Below are 24,437 nucleotides of genomic sequence, written 5' to 3' on the forward strand. Positions count from 1 at the left end.
TAAATAAAGACAGTTATTGTTTATTGACGCTTTAAAACATCCTTCAAACAATAATCCCGTTTCCAGGGAAACGTCTCTGTACAACGCTTTTTAAACTAAGCACTTTTATTCATATAGAAAACGTTTGTGGCGCAGAGCTTCAAAAAAAAATAAAAATCACGCGGCTCCTTCAGATTTAATGGCAGGTACTCTGGAGGAAAAAAAAATTACAGCATTCCATCAACAAATATGTTCCAAGCAATAAATATGCATTTTTATAAATAAGTGTAAATTTACATCAAAATAAAAAAAGAACACAAATTAAAGTTCACTCTTTTTTTATGTGCAACCCTTTTTCTTTTATCTGTGACTCTGCGGTTTGTTGGTCTACAGATTATTTCTGTAGCCGAGCACTCGTCGAGATAAAAACTGATCTGAAACAAAAAAGAAATGTCACTCAAACTTTTTTCACATTACAAAACAGTTATGTTTTCCTGACCGACGAGCTGTCGAACATCCGGAGGAGCAGCGACGCTCACGACGAAGCTCTGGCGTCGAAAACCCACAAACAGAAAAAAAAAAGTTTAAAATAAGAAAAGAACACCATCACGTCAGTAGTCTTTGTGTGACCAGTGAAAATTAATATGTACAAAACTTTTAATTCATAACGTAACTGAGTGGGTTCTTTGTGTGTGTGTGTGAGTTCTGGTGAAGTCCAGCTGGGCCAGCAGTAGAACAGTCTGGTCGTCGTGACGACAGGAGGAGCTGTCGGGGGGCAGGTTGCATAGACACGCAGCTTCTTCACGCAAGCTGCCGTTGTGGGGGGAGCTACAGAGTTGCAGTGAGGACGACTGCCGGCTTTACTTCCTGAATATCTGAGAAAAGTTTTCCGGAGAGTTTTCCAGATTTAAGTCCGTTGTGGTTCCTCGTATAGACATCAAGAGGACGAAGGCAGCGGAGTCGCCTGCGGAGAGAGAGAGACAACACACGACTCATGGATCGTCCTGGATCTGATTCAGACTCGTTGCGTCGCCGGTGGTGTTTTGATACTCACTAGTGTGAACTGGTCGTAGACCTGCATGAGGTCGTCGACCTTGTACTGCTCCAGCACCACAAAGTTGTCCAGGTCGCTGCTCCCCCGGCGGGCGCAGTCCTGACAGTGCACCACGTAAGTCTTCCTGCTGTTGCTCTCACTGGTGACGAACAGCAGGTCGAACACTTCCACCTGGGAGTGAGAAGACGGGAAGCGTTGAAACCAACACATCAGGTAGAGAGGGAGAGGACCTACGGTGGGCTGGGTTCCTCACCTCACAGATGCTGCAGTAGTGCGCCGGCTCGTTGGCCGTCCTCCCGTGCCACACCAGCTCCTTCCCGGCAGCGAGCAGCAGCTCCCGCTGCATCTGACACTGCTTCAGAGTCCGTAACAAACAATACCTGACACACACAGAAATACACCGAGATGATGAGTGAGTTCAAGAAGAAGAAGAAGAAGTTGTGTTTCATCCTTCAGGAGCAGGAACGACGTGTCTCACTTGATCATCTCGAAGAGCCGGTGGTCCGACACCTTGATGTTCCTCGCCATGTTCCAGGAGAGGTGGATCATGGGGACGATGGACTTGACGCTCTGCAGCTTGTTCCACTCGTAACGCTCCACTGCCAGTTTGTACTGATTCGCTGAGGACAATCACAGACGGACAGACACTCAGTGTGTGCTCACACAGTCGACCTGTAGGATCGGGTACTGAATTCCAGTGCCAGAGCCATTTACTGAAATAGTCGCGCTGCTTACAGGCAGTAGCATTAGCCTACAGTTAGCTAGTAGCTACTCCGACATGAGTCAACAAGACGACAACAAAAATGCCAGAAGCTAAACGATTTCCAAGTGTGTTTCATGCGACACCGGGACGTGCGGCATTTCATACTCTCGAGCGAGCGTTCCTTCGCTACGCGCTCACAAGCACTGAAACTATTTAGTGTTAAATTGTTGGAGTTGGGTTTTATCCATTATGTAAATTTTTTGAGGGTTTTTAATTTATTTATATTTGAATATTAAAGTTAAGTAAAGTTTAAACTGTGAACAATTAAATTTAAAGGTTGAAATTTGCCTTAACAATAAAAAAACGCTGTTCTATATAATAAACCCCACTGACCCCCATCTTTCCTCACCTGTGAGGGGTCCGACGTTCCAGGCGATGTTGTTGCACCAGCCGATGGCCTGGACCCAGTGGACGGTGCCCGTGTTGAGCCACACCAAGTCTCCCGGCCGCTGGATGAAGCGGTAGACGGGCACGTTGGTCTCGTACAAGTCCTCCAGGTTGGGCCACCACGACCCCATCAGGAAGTTGATGTTGTTCCTGTTAGAGAAGAAAACCATCATGAGCGTCAGTATCAGCTCGCTGGGAAAAACTTCTCAGAGTGATCGCTTCCCCGTGAGGTGACGCACTTTTCACAGAAGTCGTTGATGACGCCCCAGTACGGTTCAGGCACGGCGAACCACTCGCAGTCCCCGGGACCGATGTTGATGTTGACCGAGCAGAAGTTGTTGTTCTCTTGGTGACCTGCAAAAGACGAGGACGTGGTTTCTGTTTCGGACCGTCTGTTCGTTCGTTGGTACGTTTGATCGTCAGCAAGATTACGCTAATGAATACTAAACAGATTCCCAGTGAATTTGGTGGAAGGATGGAACATGGGCCAAGAAAGAACCTATTCGATTTCGGAAAACAAAGGGACGTTCCCGTTGGTGTCTGTGTTTTACCTGGCGTCCTGCTCCCCGGCACCTTCATGTAGAGCTGCACCGTGTTCATGCCCAGGATGGTGTGTCCCACGTGGCTGAGAAGGTTCCCGGCCGACACCACGCGAGCAAACGCCGGCAGCTTCGCCAACTCCTGAAGCTGCTGTTTCCACCTGCGAAAGGTTTACGGGCCGGTTACGCTCAAAAGTAACATCATTTAAAAAAAGACGTGCGTCTACTACGTTCGTCAGGGTCACTCACTTCTTTTCGTCCGAGAGGTCGATGTTGGTGCCGAACTTGAGGTGTTTGAAAGGACCTTTCCGCCGCCGCATCGCACTGACGGAGCACGAGAGAACGACGTGGTTTAGTCAAAGAGAGGAAACATAAACCAGCACACGCACAGAGAACTGAAATCTGAAGACGCAAGAAACATTACCTGTCCGACGAACTCGCTTCTACGTCCACCTCCTTCTTCTTCTCGTTCTCCTCCTGTCGCACAAATTCACAAACGTATTGAAAGTGTTCAGTCGGTGAAAATAAACTTTTAGAAACGTGTTGTCAGTGTCCCACTGACCCGCAGAGACTCCTGGAAGGATGACGCCTGGTACTGGGCGTACTTGACGATGGTGGTGTGCGAGCGGCTGCTCTCGCAGCGCCACATCTTCCTGCCGCCGCTCGGGTCCCAGTTCTCGTCAGTTGGCTGCGCCAGCTGGGTCCGCACCTCCACCAGGTGGTCGGGGTTGGCCTCCACCAGCGTCTTGGTGGAGAACAGGCCGAGGTCTGCGAGGACAGAGGAGCAAGAGCAGATAAATAATAATACTAATAATAGGGACGCACCGAAATTAAAATTGTTGCTCAAAAAAAACAAAAATAATGAAACACTTGGCCGAATACTTAAAAAAATACTTTCATTAATTTTGCCAATTTTTTCCTTGCAATTGCCTTAATGAATTTTTTATTTACTTTTACTTTTTTTTGTCTGGATTTTCAAGGATTTTTTTTCTTTTTAGAAAAGTGCAATTTTTTAATTATTATTTCACACTGAATTTATTTATTTTTTACATTCCAGTAGACATTATACCAAAAAGCAAAATATAACTTAAAATAAATAAATTAGTAAATTTTGTATTTGTTTTTTGGAACCATTGTTCTTAAAGTAGAACAGGATGGGAAACTTTTGTTGGAGTACGGTTCGACGGGACAGGGCAGGTGGTGGTTTGTGGCCATTCTATCTTAAAATAATAAAACATTACTTCCTTAATATATATATATATATATATATATATATATATACATATATATATATATAAACCAGTGAACAATCTCTCAGATTAAATAAACCCTTAGAGTCTTTGTACTAGAAAAGCAGATGTTTGTAAATTCTTGGCTAAATCACAAGAGTTTCTCCCAACAGCGAAGACACACGTGCAGTAACGATTTCCGCTTGCAGGTGGTGCTGTTGTCATACATGTCAAATTCATCAATACACACACACAAACAGTTATGATTACAGAGACACACCCACAGAGCCACGTGAGGAAACATCCAGTCGTCAGCGAACACAGCTGCTGCTGTAGAACTCAAACTAACGTCTGAAACGTCACAAACCTGGAGAATAAAAAAATCAAACTTGGTACCCAGTTTTAAAGCTCCGGCCAGGCCTCTGATGACGGTGACAGGGTTGGTGGGGTTGGTGCAGAACTGATGGAGTGGAGGGAAGAAGGCGTCCCTCTTGTTTTCTAGCTGTAAGTCGAGAGAGAGGAGGAGGAGACACGGGATCAAGGAACGTGGAGAATCAACACTTTCCCACAACACGGTGAACACACTTTCCTCTACGGTGTGTGTGTGTGTGTGTGTGTGTACGCACATAGATACTGGGCGTGGGAGGGTTGAGTTTGTCCTTGGGCAGCGGCGGGGAGGGCGAGCACGGGGGCCGCGGCGGCGGACACTTGTCCAGGAGGATGCTGCTCGTCGACAGGCCGTTCTTCCCAAGATTCCTGCAGCGAGAGCGAGAGACAAGTCAGGTTACGAACAAGCTTCTTCAGTTTCCTCATGTTAATCTCATTCTGCCGGTCGATGACATCGCCGCTCACATGAAGGTCACTTACAATCTTTTGTTCAGATTTCTGCAGGTTCATTAATTGTGTTTGTGTCTTTTTAAAACCTCACAGGCTGTTCATGAAAAAAACAAAAAAAACCTGTGTTTTGGGAAACACGGTCGACAATTTTCAACATTTTATGAACCAAACAACGAATCTATTAATCGATAATGAAAATAATCGTAAGTTGCAGCCCTACAGTACACACACGCACACATACACACTTCCTACCTGCAGGCCTTGAGGACCTCACTGGAGCTGGGGTAGATGGAGAACGAGGACCAGGGAGCCAGACCAGCCGGGGCGCCGTGCCTGTGAGTTCCCCCAGAAGGCTTCAACTTCATCGGGCTCTGGGAGTCCTCGGGCCCCGTCGTCCCGTTAAGCTTGGGCCCCTGGTCGTTGTTGTTGTCGGCGGTGGACGGGCTGTTAAGGCAGGAGAGGCTGTTGGTGGTGTGAGGGTCTGCGGAGCGGGGAGAGGGCGTAGAGGTGGCCGACGGCGAGGTTGTCGTGGATTGGAGACCCGGGTGGACGTTGTTGATTTTCTCTGAGGAAGGCCCTCCCTGGTTACTGTGGTTATTGTTGTCGTCGTTACTGGTCGCATTGGCTTTTCCCTTTAGCAAGGCTGAGAGCTGAGGATTGTCTGAAGTGAGCACGCCGGGGGCAGGAGAGCTGGGCTGCGACGGGCCAGCCGAGCAGTCCGTCAACCGCGGCTGGACGTGATTAGTCAATCTCTGCGCGGGGGCGGCGCCGGGACTAAGGGGAGTCCCTGCGGACTGCCTGGCGGCGGCTGTGGCGGCGTCCGGGCCTGATGGCAAAGTGGCACCGGCACCGCCATTGCCCCCTGAAGGCGTGGCGTCTTTGGTGTGGACCCCTGAGGTAGTGGCACAGTGGGGGGGCGAGGACAAGTGGTTGGGCGTGGACTGGGGGGAGGTGGGGGACAACGACGAGGCTGAGGAGGAGGCAGTGCAGGGCCCAGAGGAATGTCCCACCTGATTCAGCAGAATGCCGGAGGAAGAGAACGAGGAGGTGTGAGGGGAGGACGAGGAGGAGGAAGAGAAAGGGGGTTCTCCATTGGGACCCGCCGAATGTGAACCTGGACCTTTGTGAAGCCCCTGGAAGGAGAAGACGACACGTCGAATCAGACAATAATATGACATAATAATAATAAATCAAAGGGAAGCGGTGAGTCACCTGAGTGGTAGTGTTGCGCTGCTGACTCCTCCACGTCTCGTCTGGGTGACTGGGACTACTGGTGGTGCTGCTGGTGCTGGGGCGACTGGCGGCTGTGCAGTGGTGAGGTAGAGAGTTCTGCTGCGGGTAAGGCACGTTTCCGTTGCTCGCGGCGGCGCCACCTCCCAGTCCTGGGGTGTGGTGGTTCCTGTCCAGGTTTCCCAGCGGCCCGGCCGCCAACGGACTCAACGAGCACGACCCGTTGGCCGTGGGCTGCGCCGTGTGATTGAGGGGGGAGGCACGGGGGAGGAGGTGGTGGTGAGGGGGCTCGGCCGAGGGACCGTTGGAGAAGCCCGGCTGCGGCTGGCCACCCGCCGCCGCCTGCTGCCTCATCTGAGAGAGAGAGAGACGAGAAGATTCAGAAGCTTTTCGTAATGACTGTGGTCGGGTAGAATCCGGCGTGTGGTTGAGTGTTTACCTGCTGCTGATGCTGCTGCATGAGAGAGAACTGGTTCTCCAGCTGCTCCAGCATCTGCACCTGAGGAGGCTTGAGGTTCGCTCTGTTGGTCCGCAGGTGATCCAGGTGCTGCGCGGTTCACAACAGTGTCGATGATTATTAATCATGACCGATATGATCCTGGTTTTATGAAACAACTTTATGCATCCTGTAATGACTGAGTTATTTGATGTGAAAGGTCTCTAATCTATTCGATTTTTATTGACATTATTTAAATTTATTTTATAATATTTTTTTGTATTTTCAGATTTATATTAGAATTGTTATTATTGACATTATGTGTGGGGAGAAACAAAACAAAATATGGAGGAACAATTGTCCAATTGTTCACAAAAATGTTTTTGTACACTTATGTTCCTGCCACTAAAATTATTGTAAAAAAAATATATATTTTTTTTACAATAATTTAAATCGACAATAACGAGGCTGATTATTTTGTCAATAAAAACAGCTTTAGAAAAAAACTCTTTGCACGAGGAGCTAATTATAAATGTTAAAAAAAATACATATAGTCTCATTTCTTAATGTCAACACTTCTGTTCGGTCATAACATTTTTCAGCTCAAAAATGTTTGCGTGAACAAACAAGACGCAGACAAAGACGGCAACAATTAATCTAAAAGAAAAAATACAAAATGTGCCTTAATCAATAATCGGTCTGGAACAAACTGAACTCTGACTGATCTGGTATCTGAGGATACATTGACATTTTCACTTCTCATGAAGATAAAAAAAATATGCTTCACTGAGAAGATCCACATGACGGTGAAGCTATAGAGGCCTGTTCTGCATTAATAAATATTAACAAAACAAAGACTGATTATTAATATCATGTGGACCGGAGACGTTTCTCCCACCTGGAGCTTCTGTGGCGTCAGGTACCAGCTGGGGATCTGCTGCTGCTGCTGGTTGTTGTTGTTGTTGTTCGTCCATGAGTCTGCGACGCTCTGAAAACGAGACAGGGAGAAAAAGAACAGTTTGTGCCTCCGCTCATCTTTTTTATGTCATCCAGCAGAAAGAAAAAACAAAGTCCCGTTCATGTTCTTGTCCGTACCTTGGCTGGACTGGCAGTGCGTTTCTTCTTGGCAGGACTGGCCTGCGGGTCTGTGTGGTTACTGGCCGGCTGGCCTTCCTCCGCCTTGCAGGCCTGAAACATCCAGCACAGAGACGCAAGTCTGTGAGGACGCGCTGCGCAAACAATCGACAGCAACACTCTTCTTCTCCGAGTAAACAACACGACACGGAATGAGTCTCAATGTAATGATTCAAAAAGAAAAGACAGCCACAAACCCAAACTCTTCTGCACAATACGGTGGCCCTGAATTAACAAATCACAGAGACAAATAAGAAAACACACAACGGTAAAACAGAAACTAGACAACAGCAAAACGCGTAGCTTCTGTTTGGTTGTTTTCTGATTTTTCTTTGTGTTTTGCACTTCAGGGCCACCGTAGATAATTAAACATTGCAGTTCCACGTTGAACCACATTCACATGCACAAGCATTTAAAATGTTGCAAGTGTGATAATACTCTGATTAGATTATTATATCTAATCAGAATCTTATATCTAATCAGAGAAACCATATATTATAAGATATGGTTTCTTTGTTATCACCTTAATCTGAGTGATTGAGGTTCATAATCAGAGTTTTCATGCTGTGTTTCAGATGTGACATGAATCAGTGGAGGGTTTGTTGGACGTGCGACAAACCCTTCCCATTGTCAGTGACACTTTTCCCAAAACTCAACTTGTGTTTGGTGGTAACAACAAAATGAAGCAGTCGCAGTGATGGAAATGATTGTTAAACGAAACCAAAAAGAGGATGATGTTAATGTTGAAGTGCATGAAAACGGATTAGACGAAGAAAAGAGGATTGAATAAAATGATGTGTTGATGGGAGTGAGGGGGGGGCAGCCTTCAGACCTCATGTTCACGACTGAGATTTGGCTCAATTTAACAATTAAAAAACATATTTAAACTTGAGTTCTTTTGCAGCATCAAAGTAATAAATCTTAATACTTTGTCATTTTGTTGGAGCAGAAACTAACGAAGGTCGACTACGCTCCAGGAAGAGATCACAACAGTATGCCGGGGCCTCGCTCCGACTCCCTCAGTCTGCATCCCATACCAGAATGTTTTGTTTTTTGTCTGATGAGGATGAAAAATCAGAGAGTGTCCCAAGCGAGGCCTCGGCTTTAAAACAGCTCTTATGCACCTACGGTTGAAATTAGGGCTGGGCGATATGGCTGAAAACTGTATAACGATATAAGTGTTTCATATCGGTCGATATCAATAATTATTAATCATTTTTATGACCTAAGAAACACAAACACGAGCCAACGAGATGGCGCAACCAAACGTGATACTGTTACATGATTGGCTATTAGGCGTGTCACTCCATACGTTGCTAGGTACCAGAGGAAGCGTGCCGGCGTAGCTAGCGGCCGGCGTAGCAAGACTCTTTGCTCTGGTTTCTTCCAAAGAGGAAAAAAAAAATTAACGAAGCGTTCTATCGAATGCATTTTCTATTGATATTGATTACGTGTCTATGGCGATACATATCGTTATATCGCCCAGCCCTAGTTGAAATAGTTTTTCCAAAGAGGCTAGAGTCTGGATCTCACCTGCTGCGCCTGTGCAGTGTTCAGGGCCCCCTGCCTGGACGTGAGCTCAGCAGGAATGGGCAGGCTCCACGCCTCCTCAATACTAGGAAGCATTTTACTCTTATTCTGCAGACTACCTGGTTGTAGGTTACACAACTGAGCCTAGGAGAGATCGTGTAAGACACAAGCTTTAGTGCCGAGCTTTAGTTGGACAGGAAAAGGCACTTCAACAGAAAAAAAAATACAGCGGTTTTTTTTTTTAAGGCAACCAAATACAGAATATAACTGAAATGTTCAATGCAAATGAAGAGGTATGCTTTGCAATTAACCAGTGAGAGAGAAATGTGTTTTAAACATCAATATGAATCGTTTCGTTCATATCTCGGTGGTTCAGAAATCATAATGACAAAAGCAACAATCTGCATTTTTTTTTTTAAAGCCAATTGCTTTGGCAATAAAACACAGCACTTCAATATCCACAGATACTCCACGACATCTACAACAAACAGGTTGATGATGGGTGACGGGTCGTCCGGGCGTCGGCACCCCCTACCTGCAGCAGTTTGATGCGTTGCGTGAGCGCCGCCGTGTTAAGGCAGGCATGGCTGCGCGTGGCGTTGACGTAGCACTTGATGGCGTCGTGCGGCTGGCCGCACGACTCGTACAGCGTGCCCAGGTCCATCCAGGCCGCGGCGTGGCTGTGGTCAAGCTGCACGGCACAGATGTAGGCCTGCAGCGCGTCCATAGGCTGGTTCTGCTGCTGGTACAGCACCCTGCAGCAGAGAGGAGGGGTGATGTAGGTCCATGTCTTTCTGAGATATCCCAAATCTCAGAGGCCCCCGGAGGACATGACCCACCCTTCATACATCTATTTATAGGCCCCCTCCTCAACCTCCCGCTGCTCCATTATCCAGCCTCTCCTGTCGCACTGCAGCGGAGCCACCAGCACAGTTCTGCTCCCTCAGACTCTTACAGATGTTTCCCCCCTCCATCCCTGTGACCTCCGTTAAGTTCAGTTCTTACCCTATGGAGCACCAGGTGTCGGCGCTGGCCTCCGACTTGTCGATCGACTGGCGGTAAGAGATGAAGGCATCCTGCACCTTCCCAATACTGGAGTAGCACCTGAGGAGGAAGGAAGGAGGAGCAGGAGATGGATGTGAGTAACGGCAGATAAACGTGAGCTCTTGGGTAAAAATGCAAACACACTTCAAGTGGAGCGCTTCAGTCATCCGTCACGCCGACGGCCAAACATTCGCTTACATCTACAAACACCTTTCACACCACGCACGAGTCCTTTTGGGAGCTTTTTACCTCAAACCCGAAGACGTGCAGTTGCCCCTAGTCAAGCTACTTCGACACAGCGTCATATGGGAACCTCACACAGCAATTTTTGCGAACATTTTCCAGAGTTCATGTCTGAAAAACGGCTTGTGAGAGAAAAGTGTCTGTCCCAGTTAATGCAACTTAAATAATTACAATCATAACTAGTACATTTCGCGGTAGTTGTCTAACCTCTGCCAACAGTAAATTGAATCAAGCTGCGCCAGATCTCTCACACTCTGATATCAGTCCACTAAATATGCCAGATATTTTTCATAAAGATCCATGAATTATTTCCTGGGAAAACAGTGAACATTTCAAAAGTCCAAAAAAAGCTCTCTCCCAAGGTTTGAGGAAACGATTTAAAAAATCCTTTGTCCATATCGGCAACCAAATGTAATGGATTCTTTCTTGTTTCATGGAAATCTGCTCAGTAGTTTTGTCGTAATCCTTCTGACCAACCAACAGACAAACCAACCAACGGGGGGTGAAAACATCACCTCCTTGGCGAAGGAAAAAATAATAATGAAAAAATTGTTGCAGGTCTGAAGGACATGAACCAAAACCCAGTATTAAAGACTGTATTGATGAGCTCAGCGTGTTCAGGCTCAAGTGGAAGCTGTGTGGTGTTAGAGGGTAATAACGTTCCACACACACACTTTACTGCTCAGGATGTAGCCAAGCCAAGCTAACACCTACAGGGGCAGCATGGGCCTCGAGGGGGAGGGGGGGCATCAGACGCCCGTGTGCAGTCGCCCGACTTATTTGCCCCTCGGGAGAAAAGCAAACAGCAAGAGAGACACCGGAGTGTGTGGTGAGGATAACGTGTCACGACCGAGTTCATTCTGGCAGCGAAGCGCTCGTGTAGTCAAGATCACTATCGTAGCTCGACTGGCAGATGGCTCCTAGGTTGAACAAACAGTCTAATCAGGACTCTCTGATTGGTCGGGAGTCCAGCCCGTTTGAAAGACACTCACACTTCCCGGTCCGTCCTTACCTGCCGAGAAAGTACCAGGACTGTCCGGAGTTGGGGTCAGCCTCTAGAGACTTCTGCAGACACTGGATGGCATAGCTGTCCTTGGTGCCTTTATCCCCGAGCTGCTCCACCGTGTGATGCATCCAGCCTGGAGGAGGACGAGGAGGAGCAGAGAGGGTTAGGGTGAGGGGGCGCGGCTTCAACAACATTCACACCAAAACTTCTCTCGACCAAACCGGCTGACGTTTAAAAAAAGGTGTGTGGAGTTAAATCTTAGAGTCCAGGACCTGGATCAGAAAGACAAGTGCAAGCAGACCAGACGCAAACAACACAAATGGCTTCTCCTCTTAAGAGCTGTGGAACGAAGGAGGACAAAGAGGGGGAGGGGGGATAACACACACACACTTGACAACAGATAAACAATCACTCAGGAAGAGAGAGGCGCAAACCAACCACAGACGACCTCCGCACTTCTTCTCCTCTACACCTGTGGCACACTCCACAGGTCACCATGACAACGCCAGGCAACTAGACTGGGAATGGTTTTTACAACTGGGTGACGGGGGAGGAGGTGGAGGAGGACATAGAGGCCGCCCGCACTGCAGAGAGCAGGAGAATGAAATGAAAATATCTCTCTCTGCTAGTGGCTCAGGGGAAATGAACGTGTTCACCTCACGCTCTGGATGAATCGTCGCCTGCGAAGCTTCGACTGTCACACGATCCGACAAAAAAATCTTCAGCTCATCCTACACTAAGCTGCAGGACGCAGGTTGATTTTAACCACGTTAAATAGCTGTTAACTGTCGCTACACTAAAGGAAAAATCACTTCTACTTCTGCGCCGCTGTCGAAACAGGACAGGTCAGTGGCAGCACAACGCAACGGCTGTTTTGGGCAACAAAGAAGAAGAAGAAGAAGAACATTTTGGTTTTATCTTTGAAACTTCGTGTTTTCACGTGGGTTCATGGACTCACGTACTTGCCGGCATTTCTGATACTGGAACATCTCAAACTAATGCACATCTAGTACTGTTATTGCTGTTTTCCATGTTCCGAATTTATTATTTATTCTATTCCTTTTTCATGGGGGTATAAAATTGCATTAATCTGAGTTGTCACGACGACAGATCACGTCACATTAACGTGACAGTTTCTCGACAGATGTTCATGTGGAGTCACTTTGCTGCCGCATGAGTTTTGCAAGCTGCATCTGGAAACATCTTTCTACATGAGGTCAGCAACTAACGGTCATTTTCATTATTGATTATTTTCTTGAAAAACAAAAGCATCAAAAATTTGAGAAGCTAGAAGCAGCAAGTTTTGCTGGAAATAATGTAACAAACTATGAATCCGTTATCAACACAGTTGCCTGTTAATTTTTTTTGGTGTGAACACGTCTGTCCATGGCCGAGATACAACAAACCAAAGCAAAACCCAGTAAACTGATGAAGTTGTTACAGTGTTGTTTAGTTGTACTATTAAACTGAACAACACATTATAGACAAATTTGACAGACAGAAATTTTTCTGTTTTTCTGTGGCACCAAAATCAACTTTAAAGAAACTCAAACAATTAAATTCTCTCCCTGTCCATCCAGTGAGACTCTGGTTAATTAACGCTGAACCTCACAAACACACGAAAGCAACATGACTTTGTGAGCACGTGTTCACACAAACTCCCTGTGGGGGGAAGGGAACCAGAGGAAAACAATGCTCTCCTGCTTGCAGTGCACAGACACACACACTTTGAAAAAACAGGTAGAAGTGTGTTTTTTGTGAATTAAAGACAGCCTGATGCAACAAGTGTTGCACACGATCACACAAAAAGTAGTTCAAACTTCCAGCCAGTGTGTGATCTGTCACACGTGCAGACGAAGAGCCCGACGACTGTCACTCACCGAGTTGTTGCAGTGTGGTCGCCTTCACCTGCGCAGGAAGAGTCTCCGTCTGCAGCAGACGCTCGTACGCTTCTTTCGCCGCTCGGTATTTCTTCTGCGGGCGAAATGACAGGAGAGGAGAGGAAGAGGAGAAAAGAAGAAGAGGAAGGAGGGAAACAGAGAGGTTGTTAAGAGCCAGACGGGACGGTCCAGTGTGTTTTATGGTTCTATCTGGACAGACACAAAGAGTCTTAAAGACCTCCTCACACTCGTAATGACTGGCCAGACGAACACACACACACACACGGGGGAGGGTCAGCGTGGAAGAGGACAGGCCAGACTCAACACATCGGGCAGATTTAAGTGTGTCTGCTGCACATTGGTGTGTGTGTGTGTGTGTGTGTGTGTGTGTGTGTGTGTGTGTGTGTGTGTGTGTGTGTGTGTGTGTGTGTGTGTGTGTGTGTGTGTGTGTGTGTGTGTGTGTGTCCGCTGAAGAGCACGCTTTGTGTTTCGGGGGTGAAATCTGATCTGTCCGGTCTGAGGTGAGCCCACTGTTTGTTTTAACTTGGTGACCTTATTGACCTTGAGTCTGAGCTGGTGCGTAGTGGTAGATGATTGTGATTGTGTGTGTGTGTGTGTGTGTGTGTGTGTGTGTGTGTGTGTGTGTGTGTGTGTGTGTGTGTGTGTGTGTGGATATGAACTCCTGAGTAGATTCAAATCAAATGGTTTTCAAATGAGGCGAATCTTAGGCGATAAAACGCCTCATTTCCATCTTTTCAAACAATCAGATTTTTGGCGTCACACCTGTCGGGGTGGCGTGAGCTGCAGGAACTGCATAGCGACAGCTGGCGTTGGCCAACACCCTGCACGTGAGGCGTTTATGGAACATCGGTAAAATTGCAGCTCCTGCCTGAAGGCTACATCCACATAACTACACTACTCTGGAGTTTATGATCGCCTAAAACTGAGAAGTTTGGGAATGATGACACGGTCACCCGCATTTGCTTCCTGGTTGGTTCTCAGCAGCCGACTATCAGCGGAGAAGGCAAAGCGTCGCTAACACTCCCAGTTAACAGTTCCACCTCGTCGTTATTCCAATAAAAAAATGTATCCCTGCCATTGATTGTCACCATCGCTGTTTTTCATTTGTAGTATTTTCCTTTAACCAGGCAACCAACTGCAGAGGAGACAATCTACTTCCTGTTTACATTCGTACTCACATGCTCAGTGTACGTCAAGGGTCACGTGATATAGGATTGAGGTGTGGTAGTACGGATGTAGACAGTGTTAATGTTTACTTTTAAGTTTTAAGTCTTTCAAATTTGTGCTCATTTAGTCACATCGACAAAAAATAAATTCTGAGGCTTCATTGCAGCGACAGAAAATAGGCTAGATTACACCCTACGCTGCACACACTCACCACACCAGCCTCCAACACACAATGTGAATGATCTCTTAGCAGCTTTACAACACACACACACTCTGGTCCTGGACTTCCTGTCTGCACACCATAAAAACACCTCGGTTAAGCGCTGACACTCGGGGGGGGGGGGGGGGGGGGGGATAAATGACAGAAGCTCTGAGTGGTTGGTTCCTTCCTGCTGCGACTAATGACTCATGTCATGAAGCCTGACCAGAGACAGACAAGACAACAAAACACAGACATGACAGAATTATCTGAAACATCACGTCCGACCCCCACGATTCATTCAAAGCAAACCGAGCAACAAAGGCGACTGACTTACCTGGATCTCATACAAGTGAGCAATGTGAAACTGGACTGTGGGGAAGGAAAAGAAAAGCAGACGAAAGAAAAATTAGTGTTTTCTTGTCAAAATTAAATCAGGGATATTACAAATTTATGGACAGATTGCAAACAGTATGGAACACAGGGGGGGATGGGGGAGACAGTTTCCCCTGCGTGCACATGTAATCTGAAATGTGTGTGTATGTGTGTTTGCAATGCTCTATCTCTCTCCCTCTCCCTCTCTCTCTCTCCCTCTCTCTCTCTCCCTCTCTCTCTCTCCCTCTCTCTCCTCCTCTCCCCCCCCCCCTCTCTCTCTCTCTCTCCCTCTCTCTCTCTCTCTCCCTCTCTCTCTCTCCTTGTGCCGTCTCCTAGGCAACCCCAGTCTCGGGCAGAGTCAGCAGGGAAACGGCAGCAGAAAAGAAAAATTTGCTCTGTAGAAAATATTGCTGTGCCCTTTTTTCAATATGTGCTTTCTGTCCAGTGCATCAAATCTAACACTGCGTCACACAGCAGCACATGGTCGGTCACCACGTGGTGATTATTGCAATGCTACTGTTACTGTACTGTACTTACTTTCAGCTTTGGACAAAGTGCAGAGATTGGAGTCGATCAAAGCCAGCTGAAAATGCTGCAGAGGAGAAAAAAAGAAGAACTTGGTTAAGAATGGAAATACATAAATAAACAAACCCAAAAAATAATCTAAATGTTCATGTTGCAGGTAAAAAAAAAAAGTTGATTTGCAGAAAGGACAAAAATAAATGAAACATCCCAGAACATAAAGTAGGAGATGGCTCATTGACAGAAATCCGACAGATCGACGGCGAGTCATGAATGAACCCTGGTGACCGTAACTGGAGGAGACTGAGGAAGAGGAGGAGGAGGAGGGGGGTGAACCATCGATATCCTCTCACTCAACCTGCTCCCACCTTCCTGCTGCCGGACAGCCGTCCAGTGAGACAAAGCCCTGAAAATGAGACGCTGACATCCACCACGTGAACTTTAGACAGTCGAGGCGTGGCACGCGTCCAACTCCAACTCGTCCATATCTCCAAACATCCAACAGATTCGCTTGTGACGGTGCCGGAGGTGAGTGATAATGGTTAAAGTCTGTGTCTGCTCCTGTGTGCAGGGAACATTCAGGCACACATAGGTGGCTTCAAGGTGACTGGCTCCATTGCAGCTATGAAAAGCTGCGACGTGACCCGAACGCTGCCACGCTCAGGTTTGTGCCTTCTACAAATAAAAAAAGGCGCCAAAGGAGGCGTTTCTTTTATCTGGGTCAGTAAACCTTCCCGGACCTGCTGGTGGAACCAGAATGGGATCTAGCGCACGCTGAGGGAACAGACTGTGCTCTGCTGGTTGCCGGTTACTCCACTGGATATTTGTTTTTTCTTCAAGAGGGAAAAGAGAAAAACGCTCGATGACCTTAAAGCAAATACCAGTTAATCTGCAATCTACAGCAGCAGCTACACAGTCAACGTCAGACAGATCAAAATCAAGAGCGGTCCAGCTGGAGCTTTCTCTGCTTCACCCCGAGGCCAGTGGCGCACACGCACTTATACACACACACACACACACTTACAGAGACCCCTTCCTAGAATAAACTCCCTTTCAGGCGGTACTGCGAGCCACAAATCATCAGACGAACTCATCACGGTGCAGATGTCCTTATGTCACACACACACACACACACACACACACACACACACACACACACACACACACACACACACACACACACACACACACACACACACACACACACACACACACACACACACACACACACACACACACACACACACACACACACACACACACACACACACACACACACACACACGTTACCTATATCGCTGGCAGATCACACTCCTCGTGGAACCCCCTGCTGCTGCATCCTTCTGTAGCTCACTCCCTCTGTCTCTTCTTTCCTTCCCTTTCCCTTCCTTCCTCTTTCACACTTGCTCTACCAGCCGGCAGATAATGCAGCAGGATTGTCAGCTTGGCATTCCACCTCCCTCCCCATGTCTCGCCTCTCTCTGCTTGCTTTCTTTCTTACTCTCTCTCTCTCTCTCTCTCTCTCACACACGCGCGCTCTCTCTCTCCGTCAGCCACCGCTCCTTCCCCCTCTTCTATCCTGGTGTCACTGATTACTATTCAGCAGACGGCTGCAGTGGAGAGATGACACACAATACCTCAAAGCTGGAACAGGCAGCGCCCCCCTCCTCCTTCTCCTCCTCTTCCTCACCTCCTTCCTTCCTTGGCTCAAAGCTCGTCTACGCCTACCAGCTCATCACCTTACCATTATGAATATAAATACTTGCCCTCCTCTCATTGGCTTAAGTCGCAGCCGCTAATGGAATTAAGAAAACGAGTCAGACGCAGTTCTGTGCAACAAAAAAAAGATGGCCGTCCCCGAACTCCTAATTAGGTTCCAGCGTTTCTCTTGGAAAAAATTGTAGCATCACTTCACAATCTCAAGCCTCGTCCTCTATCCAATACATATTTATTAATAATTGTCACGTTCACAAACACTGCATCAGGTTAAGAGTCTGGCTCGAGGAAACTGACACTTTTTTTTGGGGGGGGGGGGGGGGGGGGGGGGGTCAAACCAAGAACCTTTGGGATCACTGGATGACCGCTCTTCCTCCCGGGACGAGCCTCGTGAACAGAATCTGCCTGGACGTTCGCTTCCTCTCCTCTCCAGCAACAATTTACTGTTTCCTCTCTCCTAACTTTATTCAATCTCTGCGCCTCTAAACGTGTGTGTGCCCGCCCCTCCCTGTAGATAACTGGGGCAGGTGTGTGTGTGTGTGAGAGTGTGAGAGTGTGAGTGTATGTGTGTGTGTGTGTTTCACTGGCAGTGAGCCAGGACTGAGAGGGAGGACGTGCAGGACGTGCAGCCTCCTTAATCTCAACACCGAACCACCTCGTGTCATCGACAGGCACAGATGTATATTGGGACGCTCCAAAAATCCTATAATTATGGACGTTATCTTACACTAAGCTTTTTCCTCTCAATAGAAGCCAATTATAAGGAACAGGCTTAACGTGACCTAATGTAAGATAACGTCCATAATTATCTGATTTTGGATCAGATTTTTCATAGGTGTAAATGTTTACGACTAAGCATCTACCACATCTTCTCCTACACACTTGGAAAAGTTTGCCTGTCCAAGCTGTATCAGAGCCGGTGAGTTTAAAAAGTTCAACAGACCAATGTGCTCAATGCATTAAAACACACTGTGACAGAGCACCTGGAGCGGGACAAAGCTCAGGATCAGATAGCGACAGTGTCCGTCCCCCCCCCCCCCCCCCCGATGGGAACCAGGACCGTCAGAACAATGGATCCATAGGCTCCAGTCAGAGAGTCCGTTGTCGTTACTGTCTGGACACGTGTGGCTCACAGGTGTCAGGAGACAGTAGAGGGGCGGGACAGACAATCCACCAGCCCTTTGTCCCTCGCAGTACGAGGGAGCTGGAGTCTACGAAATCTATGCATCGAGTGAAAGGAACGTAAAACGATTCTCCTCCGTTCACGTCTTCACCGGATGAACGCACGCTTGAAGGGTGAAAAGAGGAGACCCCGTAATTCAGCTCCTGTTTGACCCGACATCACCTAAAGCCAAAAATAGACAATTCACTCCATCACAGTTTGAGATTTACCTTTAAGCTCGACTCGTAGTCTGTGTTGACTTTAAACATGAGTCCCAGCCTCAGATGAATCTCTTTCGATCTGGAGAAGCCGGGGTCGATGTAGAGCACCTCCTGGAACGCCTTGATTGCCCTGGGAAAAAAAACCAACAACAGTATGTTCAATGCAAACAAATCCACCTTGGTCACAATAATTTTTCCTTTCGCCCCGTCCCACTGCGATAAGCTCAGCAGGAATCAGTGGTGGTGGTTTCACAAACATTCAACAGAGCTGGGCGACGCTGGCTAACTCAAATATTATCTTATGATTCAATACTTCAACACTGATATGGTGATAAGTCAGGAACGACTGTGACAAACAAAACAAAAACTATTAGAATTAAGAAAAATATATAAATCAGATCCGATTCTGAGATGTATTCAACACAAATGTTGAAAAGATTTTTTAGGGGGCTGCCATGGGAACACTTTGCCCAGTTTCACAATGATAGAAACTTTGTTTCACACAGTGAAACACATAGTTAACATTAACGATTTCTAATAGTGTTTTGCACTGTTGCTTCACTGTCAAGCTTTGTGCAGCGCTCTCTCTCACACAAACACATTGACCGCCTGCCACCAGAAGCACCGGGACAAATCCCACTGCGTTTTTACAGTACCATCCTCTGCAGGCAGACCTCAGCGTTAACACCTGCCTGAATGTCTCCCAAAGAATTCAAGTCCCTTTATGGTGTTCCCTTGCCCCCCGGGATGGAGATAATTGCCCCGTGAATACTTGCACCTCGAGGGTGGGTGTAGCTGCCTGCTGAGAATTGAACTATTGTGTCTGCAACACGCACGATTGTGTCTGTGCACAAGTGTACAGCGAATAATCTGCGAGAGCCGCAATGCTCCTGTCTTAACATGAAAAACAAACTACTCTCCAGAGACGAGAGCATTTTAAAACACAAACACAAGTTTTCCAATTGAAGTCACACACACTGTGTCGCCATGCCAACAACAATGGCTACAGCATGATGCCCAGTTTTCTCCTGTACGAGAGACGGACACACACTCACACACCGAACTCATTGCCCCCTTCCCCTCCCTCTTTTATCTGCTCCCTCCCTCTCTCCTCCCTCTCTGGCTGGATCCACAGTGAGAGCTCCAGGAGCTCGGCTCTTCGACAGAACAGGATGTGACAGAGCATACGACAGCGACGACGGACAACTCTTTTCTTCAGAAAAGGGCATCAGCCAAAAACACCCCTGCACATTTCTGTGAATGAGTCAGGTGTGGCTCCTCTATTGGAGATATTATATTCCTGATTGCATGTTTTTGTAACCTCTGATTTTCCCGGGGTGAAGCTTGGTTTTTGAAACGGCCACGGAACAAACTGGATAGTTGGGGCCGGTGTCTGGCTGAGCGCGCACCACCTCATCCCAAGTGAAGAAGCGTTTACCGCAATTGACAGCTCGGCGTTCCTCCTCAGGGCTTTGGGCTCAGGGTGACGTAATCCGTCCTCGAGAGCCCGACGCAAAACCCTCCCTTCCCCCCACTGTCACATTCCCCAGGCCTCGGAGATGGGGGGCGTATAAAACTTGGCGGGGCAATGACACTGGGATCTTTCAGGGCCACGGGTGAGGTAGAGGGGCAGCGGCGTGCCAAGCGGAAGAGGAAGGTCACCGCAGGACAGAGGAGGTGAAGTGGCTCTGTTCAGAACCAGTGCAGTGTGAAGCAGGAGCTTCGCTGACGAGTTTAGATGATTAGAGAAATAAACCGGTCAGTGTTGCCTGAAGAGTTCCAGCTTCAAATGCCAAACATGCAATTATCAGCTCTTCTCCCCGTCGAACAGCTGATGGTTTGCACCCCAAAGCAACCAGGAGTTATACTGTAAAATAAGAAAATTCACAGTCCTACAGTGAAGATTCAATTTTTTTTTTACAGCCACCAATAAATAACCAGCACGATAATGCGTATTGTAGCAGATTCATTTTTTTAAAGAAGTGACATTTTTCAGGTGATGAGATTAAATACAAAGAGACGATGCAGAGCTTCACTCTGTTGAGTTGAAGTAGTTGAAGACAGAGCGAAATATTCACGCCAATTCGCGTCGAGATCCTCTCGGCGTCACAGGCAGATATTTGTGGGTTGTACTTACTCACGCAAGTAAACACAAACGATCCTGCGGACAAACTTGCGCGAGTAACGAGATGCAAACATTTGCTTGGTGTTTGGCGTGAACACGTCATTAGAGTGCAGGTGCTGTGGCGTGATGGAGTCACTAGACTCAGAGCATTATGGAACCAACTCTGTACTGATGAAATTTCTTGTGTTTATGTTCTCATCCTACCGGAGGTAAGAAAACCAAAAATGTGTATTTTTCAAAATGTCTGCGCATGCTTTTTTTATTTTTGTTGTTATTTCCCAAACGACATAAAAAAAATAACAAACATGTAATGAAAAAGACTGTTTTTAAAAAGCACTTACCACTGAAAAGCATTGTAATGGACGTAGACCATGCCGAGGCCGTATAAAAAGGCAGGATTCTGTGAAAATAAAAAGTTTGAAATTAGTTACAAACAGAAGCACAGCGTTTCTTCAGCATATCGCAATGATTTGTGTGTTGACGGGCAGAACAGCATTTTTACACAATGTAAAATAAAACATCTCAGTACCAAGTGCATTTTTTATCTTTTCTGCTCTTCTCTCTAAGAGGACGAGTTAATTTTTTCTGTCGACCACTCCAGTCTTGTCCTGGCCAATAAGAACACCAAGAGAAGTCGACCCAACGCCCTCGTCTGGCAGAGACTAGGACCTCAACACCCTCCCCATCGCCGTGGAGATGAGTAATACGAGGAGCTGTCAGATGTGATCACAGTGGAACTCTGAGCACCTCAGTTTATGGGCGTTCCAAACAGTGAAACATCAAACCAAAGACGCCTTATTCATCCACACTGACACCAGGGAGAGGAAAGGCTGGACGCCATCGTACCACAGACGATTGGACAAGTTATGGGCAGGAACTTGAGGCAATCTGAACTAATAATACTGAAATATTGTCACATCCAACAAATACGATTGGGTCCTCAAAAATAATGCATGGCAGCCGCAACTTGTTGGAAGGACCAAAGCTGTACCATTTGCCAAGTAAACCAAAAGCAATGTCAAGATCAACACTGGCCAGATATCAAAGCCAAACAAGACCTATATATATATATATATATTTTTTTTTTTTTACTGATCAATTCATAGCAGTGTATAAAGTCTCTGCCGAGACGTCACCCTTTGTATTTGAGAGCAACCATTTTTAAGCCTTGAGTAATCACACATAGAATTGGGGGTGTGGTCTGAATGAGCTTGTCCACTGCGTGCCCACCTACACCTGCAACCATGCACCTATTGGATGACGCCAGCTCAATCATGCCGTTTCCACGCTACTGTGCTTTATCGTCTGTTTGCCTCTAAATGTACAAAATTAACAGAGATTGAACCATAACCTCCTCAGGAAAATGTTTTACTGACGTTATTGATCAAGTGAGAAGTAGAATCATTTTCTCTTAGACTTTTATTATTATATTATTTGTTATTGCGAAAATGTTGTGTTGCTTTAAAAGTATAACACTTTTAAAAAGTTTGCTGCATGCTGACCTTCGTGCTGGAGGTGTGAAGAGGATGTCTACATTCACTGGGCGACTTTTGTAAGCAACCAAGATGGCTGCCACCGATGAACGAGCATTTGACTAAGAGTACCTGGAATTTTCAAATTTCACCCACAAGAACGGCAACACTGGTTCACAGACGTTGTGGAATCATCATCACAGACATCACAGACGTCTCCTCTCTGCTCTCGTCTGTTGACATTTACGCGTCACTCAACGGACGTCACATGATTCATTGTTCTCACTGGTTAGGATGCAGATTTTCAGTTTTAGAGCATTATAGCATGTCCACATTCATAGTGGGAAAAAACTGCATTAAAAAAAAAAGTCTACAAGTCCAACAACGTGGCCCAGTTTCAGGGGAATGCAGCAAAGAGAAAAAAAAAGACCAGACTGAGCAAACTGCGACTGTCGTCTTCGGTCATTGTCTCTGAAGGATGTGCGATAAAATATTTAATAGTATTAGTTAATTCACACCTAAAAGTGGGAGACAGAGCAGTGAAGTCTGCGTTCTACAATGATGAAATGTCTGTGTCGCAGACGACGACAACAATAATTCACTATTTCGGAGAGAAGAGATGGTTCTAAAGCAGGATGTGTTACACGTGTGGCGTTTCGCAAAAACTCACCTTCCAGTAGTCCGACTGTAAACTGAAGTACCTCTGGTATGCAGATAATGCTGCAGACGATTAGATAGACAAGAGGAGTGAATGGTTAGTGACAACATTAAAAGCTCAACATACATTCAATTTATCTGCACGAAGAAATAGCTAATCAGAAGAGCCTTCAATCTGTGAGTCAGAGGAAGATTCCCACATGGTGACTCTCACCTTTTTGATAATCCTCCAGCAGGAGGTTGAAGTGGCCCAGCTGACAGAAAATGTCGGGGTCCACTTTCCCCTCTGCTTTCAGGATGATGGCATCGTAGCAGCGAACAGCCTGAATGAAAGAACAGTAAAGGGTTAGATCGACCAATGGCAACGGAGAATACAGAGGTGATTTTATCCAACGCGATATTACAGGAACATCCCCGAGTTATAAAAGGCCAGTACAGTTACAACTTGACCTTAACGCTCAGGCCAGTAGTTCAAGGTTTATTAGAGATGATTATCACACAGCGCTGACTAATGAGCTGCCGAGCAAGAGCGGTTTCCAGGCCTTCCAGAGCTGTTTTGCATAGTACCGGGCTGTACGCCCAAATATGGACCTTGTCACTCTTGTCAGTATTAAAACAGCGGCTAAACAAATTACTCTTGATGGGCACAGGAGGAGGAATTGTTGGTGAGTCTGCCAGTGCCTATACACAGCTGTGCAACAATGGATGCAGTTTAACCTTTGTAGAGCATCACATTCAATGTACAGTGTGCTCCCCTTTCTGAGCTTTTGCAGTAGCAAATATAAAATGGCTGCCGACTATAGCTTTCATTTGTCATGAGACAGAAAGCCTTAAATGGTTGAAATGATACTAACAAGTTTTTGCAGAGTTTCTCTCTCAGACGTGGAGCCTATAATATTACCACATACAGTTAAACTGGTTATAATAGTAATCCTCATAAGAACTGAGTTGCAGGGGGCAGGTGACACAGAATACGCTCCGCATTTGCTTCTAGTTTTGAAGAACTTGCAAGAAGATTCTGATCTGTCTGAATCGAATCCTTCTCTTTCGAGCACAGACGACATTTACATAACACACTGTGACTTTACTCTAGCTGCCGTCGGACAGACCTGCACGAAGTCCGCACATTTTCCTTGAAATATTTCGGAGGGGCTGTATGTGAGAATGCAAATGTCTGCAAATATATTTTTGGGAACTTTTCCTGCCAGTCTCCTAGTAACATTCCTGGATAATGTCCGAGTGAGCCATGGACAGAAAACCTTCCATCATTGGGAAACTAACTAAATTGGAATCTATATAAAATGATTACATTTCTTTATCTTTGTATAAAAAAAAATGGCTTCAGTCTTTTAGGGACTTTCATACCCAAATCACATTGTGATTAAACCATAAAGCATCAATATCCCCATACACAAAAGGAAATGCCAACAAAATATGAATTTCCTCTGACGTTGACATCGAACACATACGCACGCAAAAAATCATTCATTGCTGCACAAGCAGAGCCAT

At 46.5% G+C, this 24,437-nt stretch overlaps 1 protein-coding gene across 3 annotated transcripts in view; it reads right to left on the minus strand.

The window, feature by feature from the left end:
* The window catches only part of kdm6a (lysine (K)-specific demethylase 6A), a 26,726-nt gene continuing 2,289 nt past the window's right edge, over positions 1-24,437 (minus strand). For 2 of the 3 annotated variants that reach the window (XM_035604310.2, XM_035604311.2), the window contains 28 exons: positions 23,143-23,251; positions 22,942-22,991; positions 21,141-21,199; positions 18,684-18,804; positions 15,591-15,645; positions 15,016-15,050; positions 13,292-13,385; positions 11,418-11,544; positions 10,124-10,222; positions 9,654-9,873; positions 9,122-9,262; positions 7,550-7,642; positions 7,353-7,442; positions 6,458-6,565; positions 6,001-6,372; positions 5,041-5,921; positions 4,578-4,707; positions 4,348-4,453; positions 3,285-3,490; positions 3,147-3,199; positions 2,972-3,046; positions 2,735-2,883; positions 2,423-2,537; positions 2,146-2,333; positions 1,512-1,653; positions 1,287-1,413; positions 1,034-1,204; positions 1-943 (listed from right to left, as the gene is read on the minus strand). In XM_035604310.2, the coding sequence (XP_035460203.2) occupies positions 917-943; positions 1,034-1,204; positions 1,287-1,413; positions 1,512-1,653; positions 2,146-2,333; positions 2,423-2,537; positions 2,735-2,883; positions 2,972-3,046; positions 3,147-3,199; positions 3,285-3,490; positions 4,348-4,453; positions 4,578-4,707; positions 5,041-5,921; positions 6,001-6,372; positions 6,458-6,565; positions 7,353-7,442; positions 7,550-7,642; positions 9,122-9,262; positions 9,654-9,873; positions 10,124-10,222; positions 11,418-11,544; positions 13,292-13,385; positions 15,016-15,050; positions 15,591-15,645; positions 18,684-18,804; positions 21,141-21,199; positions 22,942-22,991; positions 23,143-23,251 (4,143 nt within the window). In that variant the 3' untranslated portion in view covers positions 1-916. Of the gene's footprint in view, positions 944-1,033; positions 1,205-1,286; positions 1,414-1,511; positions 1,654-2,145; positions 2,334-2,422; positions 2,538-2,734; positions 2,884-2,971; positions 3,047-3,146; positions 3,200-3,284; positions 3,491-4,347; positions 4,454-4,577; positions 4,708-5,040; positions 5,922-6,000; positions 6,373-6,457; positions 6,566-7,352; positions 7,443-7,549; positions 7,643-9,121; positions 9,263-9,653; positions 9,874-10,123; positions 10,223-11,417; positions 11,545-13,291; positions 13,386-15,015; positions 15,051-15,590; positions 15,646-16,865; positions 17,007-18,683; positions 18,805-21,140; positions 21,200-22,941; positions 22,992-23,142; positions 23,252-24,437 lie in introns of those variants that run through there. The other variant, XM_035604312.2, reaches the window with a different exon arrangement.

Source organism: Scophthalmus maximus, chromosome 14 (assembly GCF_022379125.1).
Source record: "Scophthalmus maximus strain ysfricsl-2021 chromosome 14, ASM2237912v1, whole genome shotgun sequence".
Classification (NCBI taxonomy): domain Eukaryota; kingdom Metazoa; phylum Chordata; class Actinopteri; order Pleuronectiformes; family Scophthalmidae; genus Scophthalmus; species Scophthalmus maximus.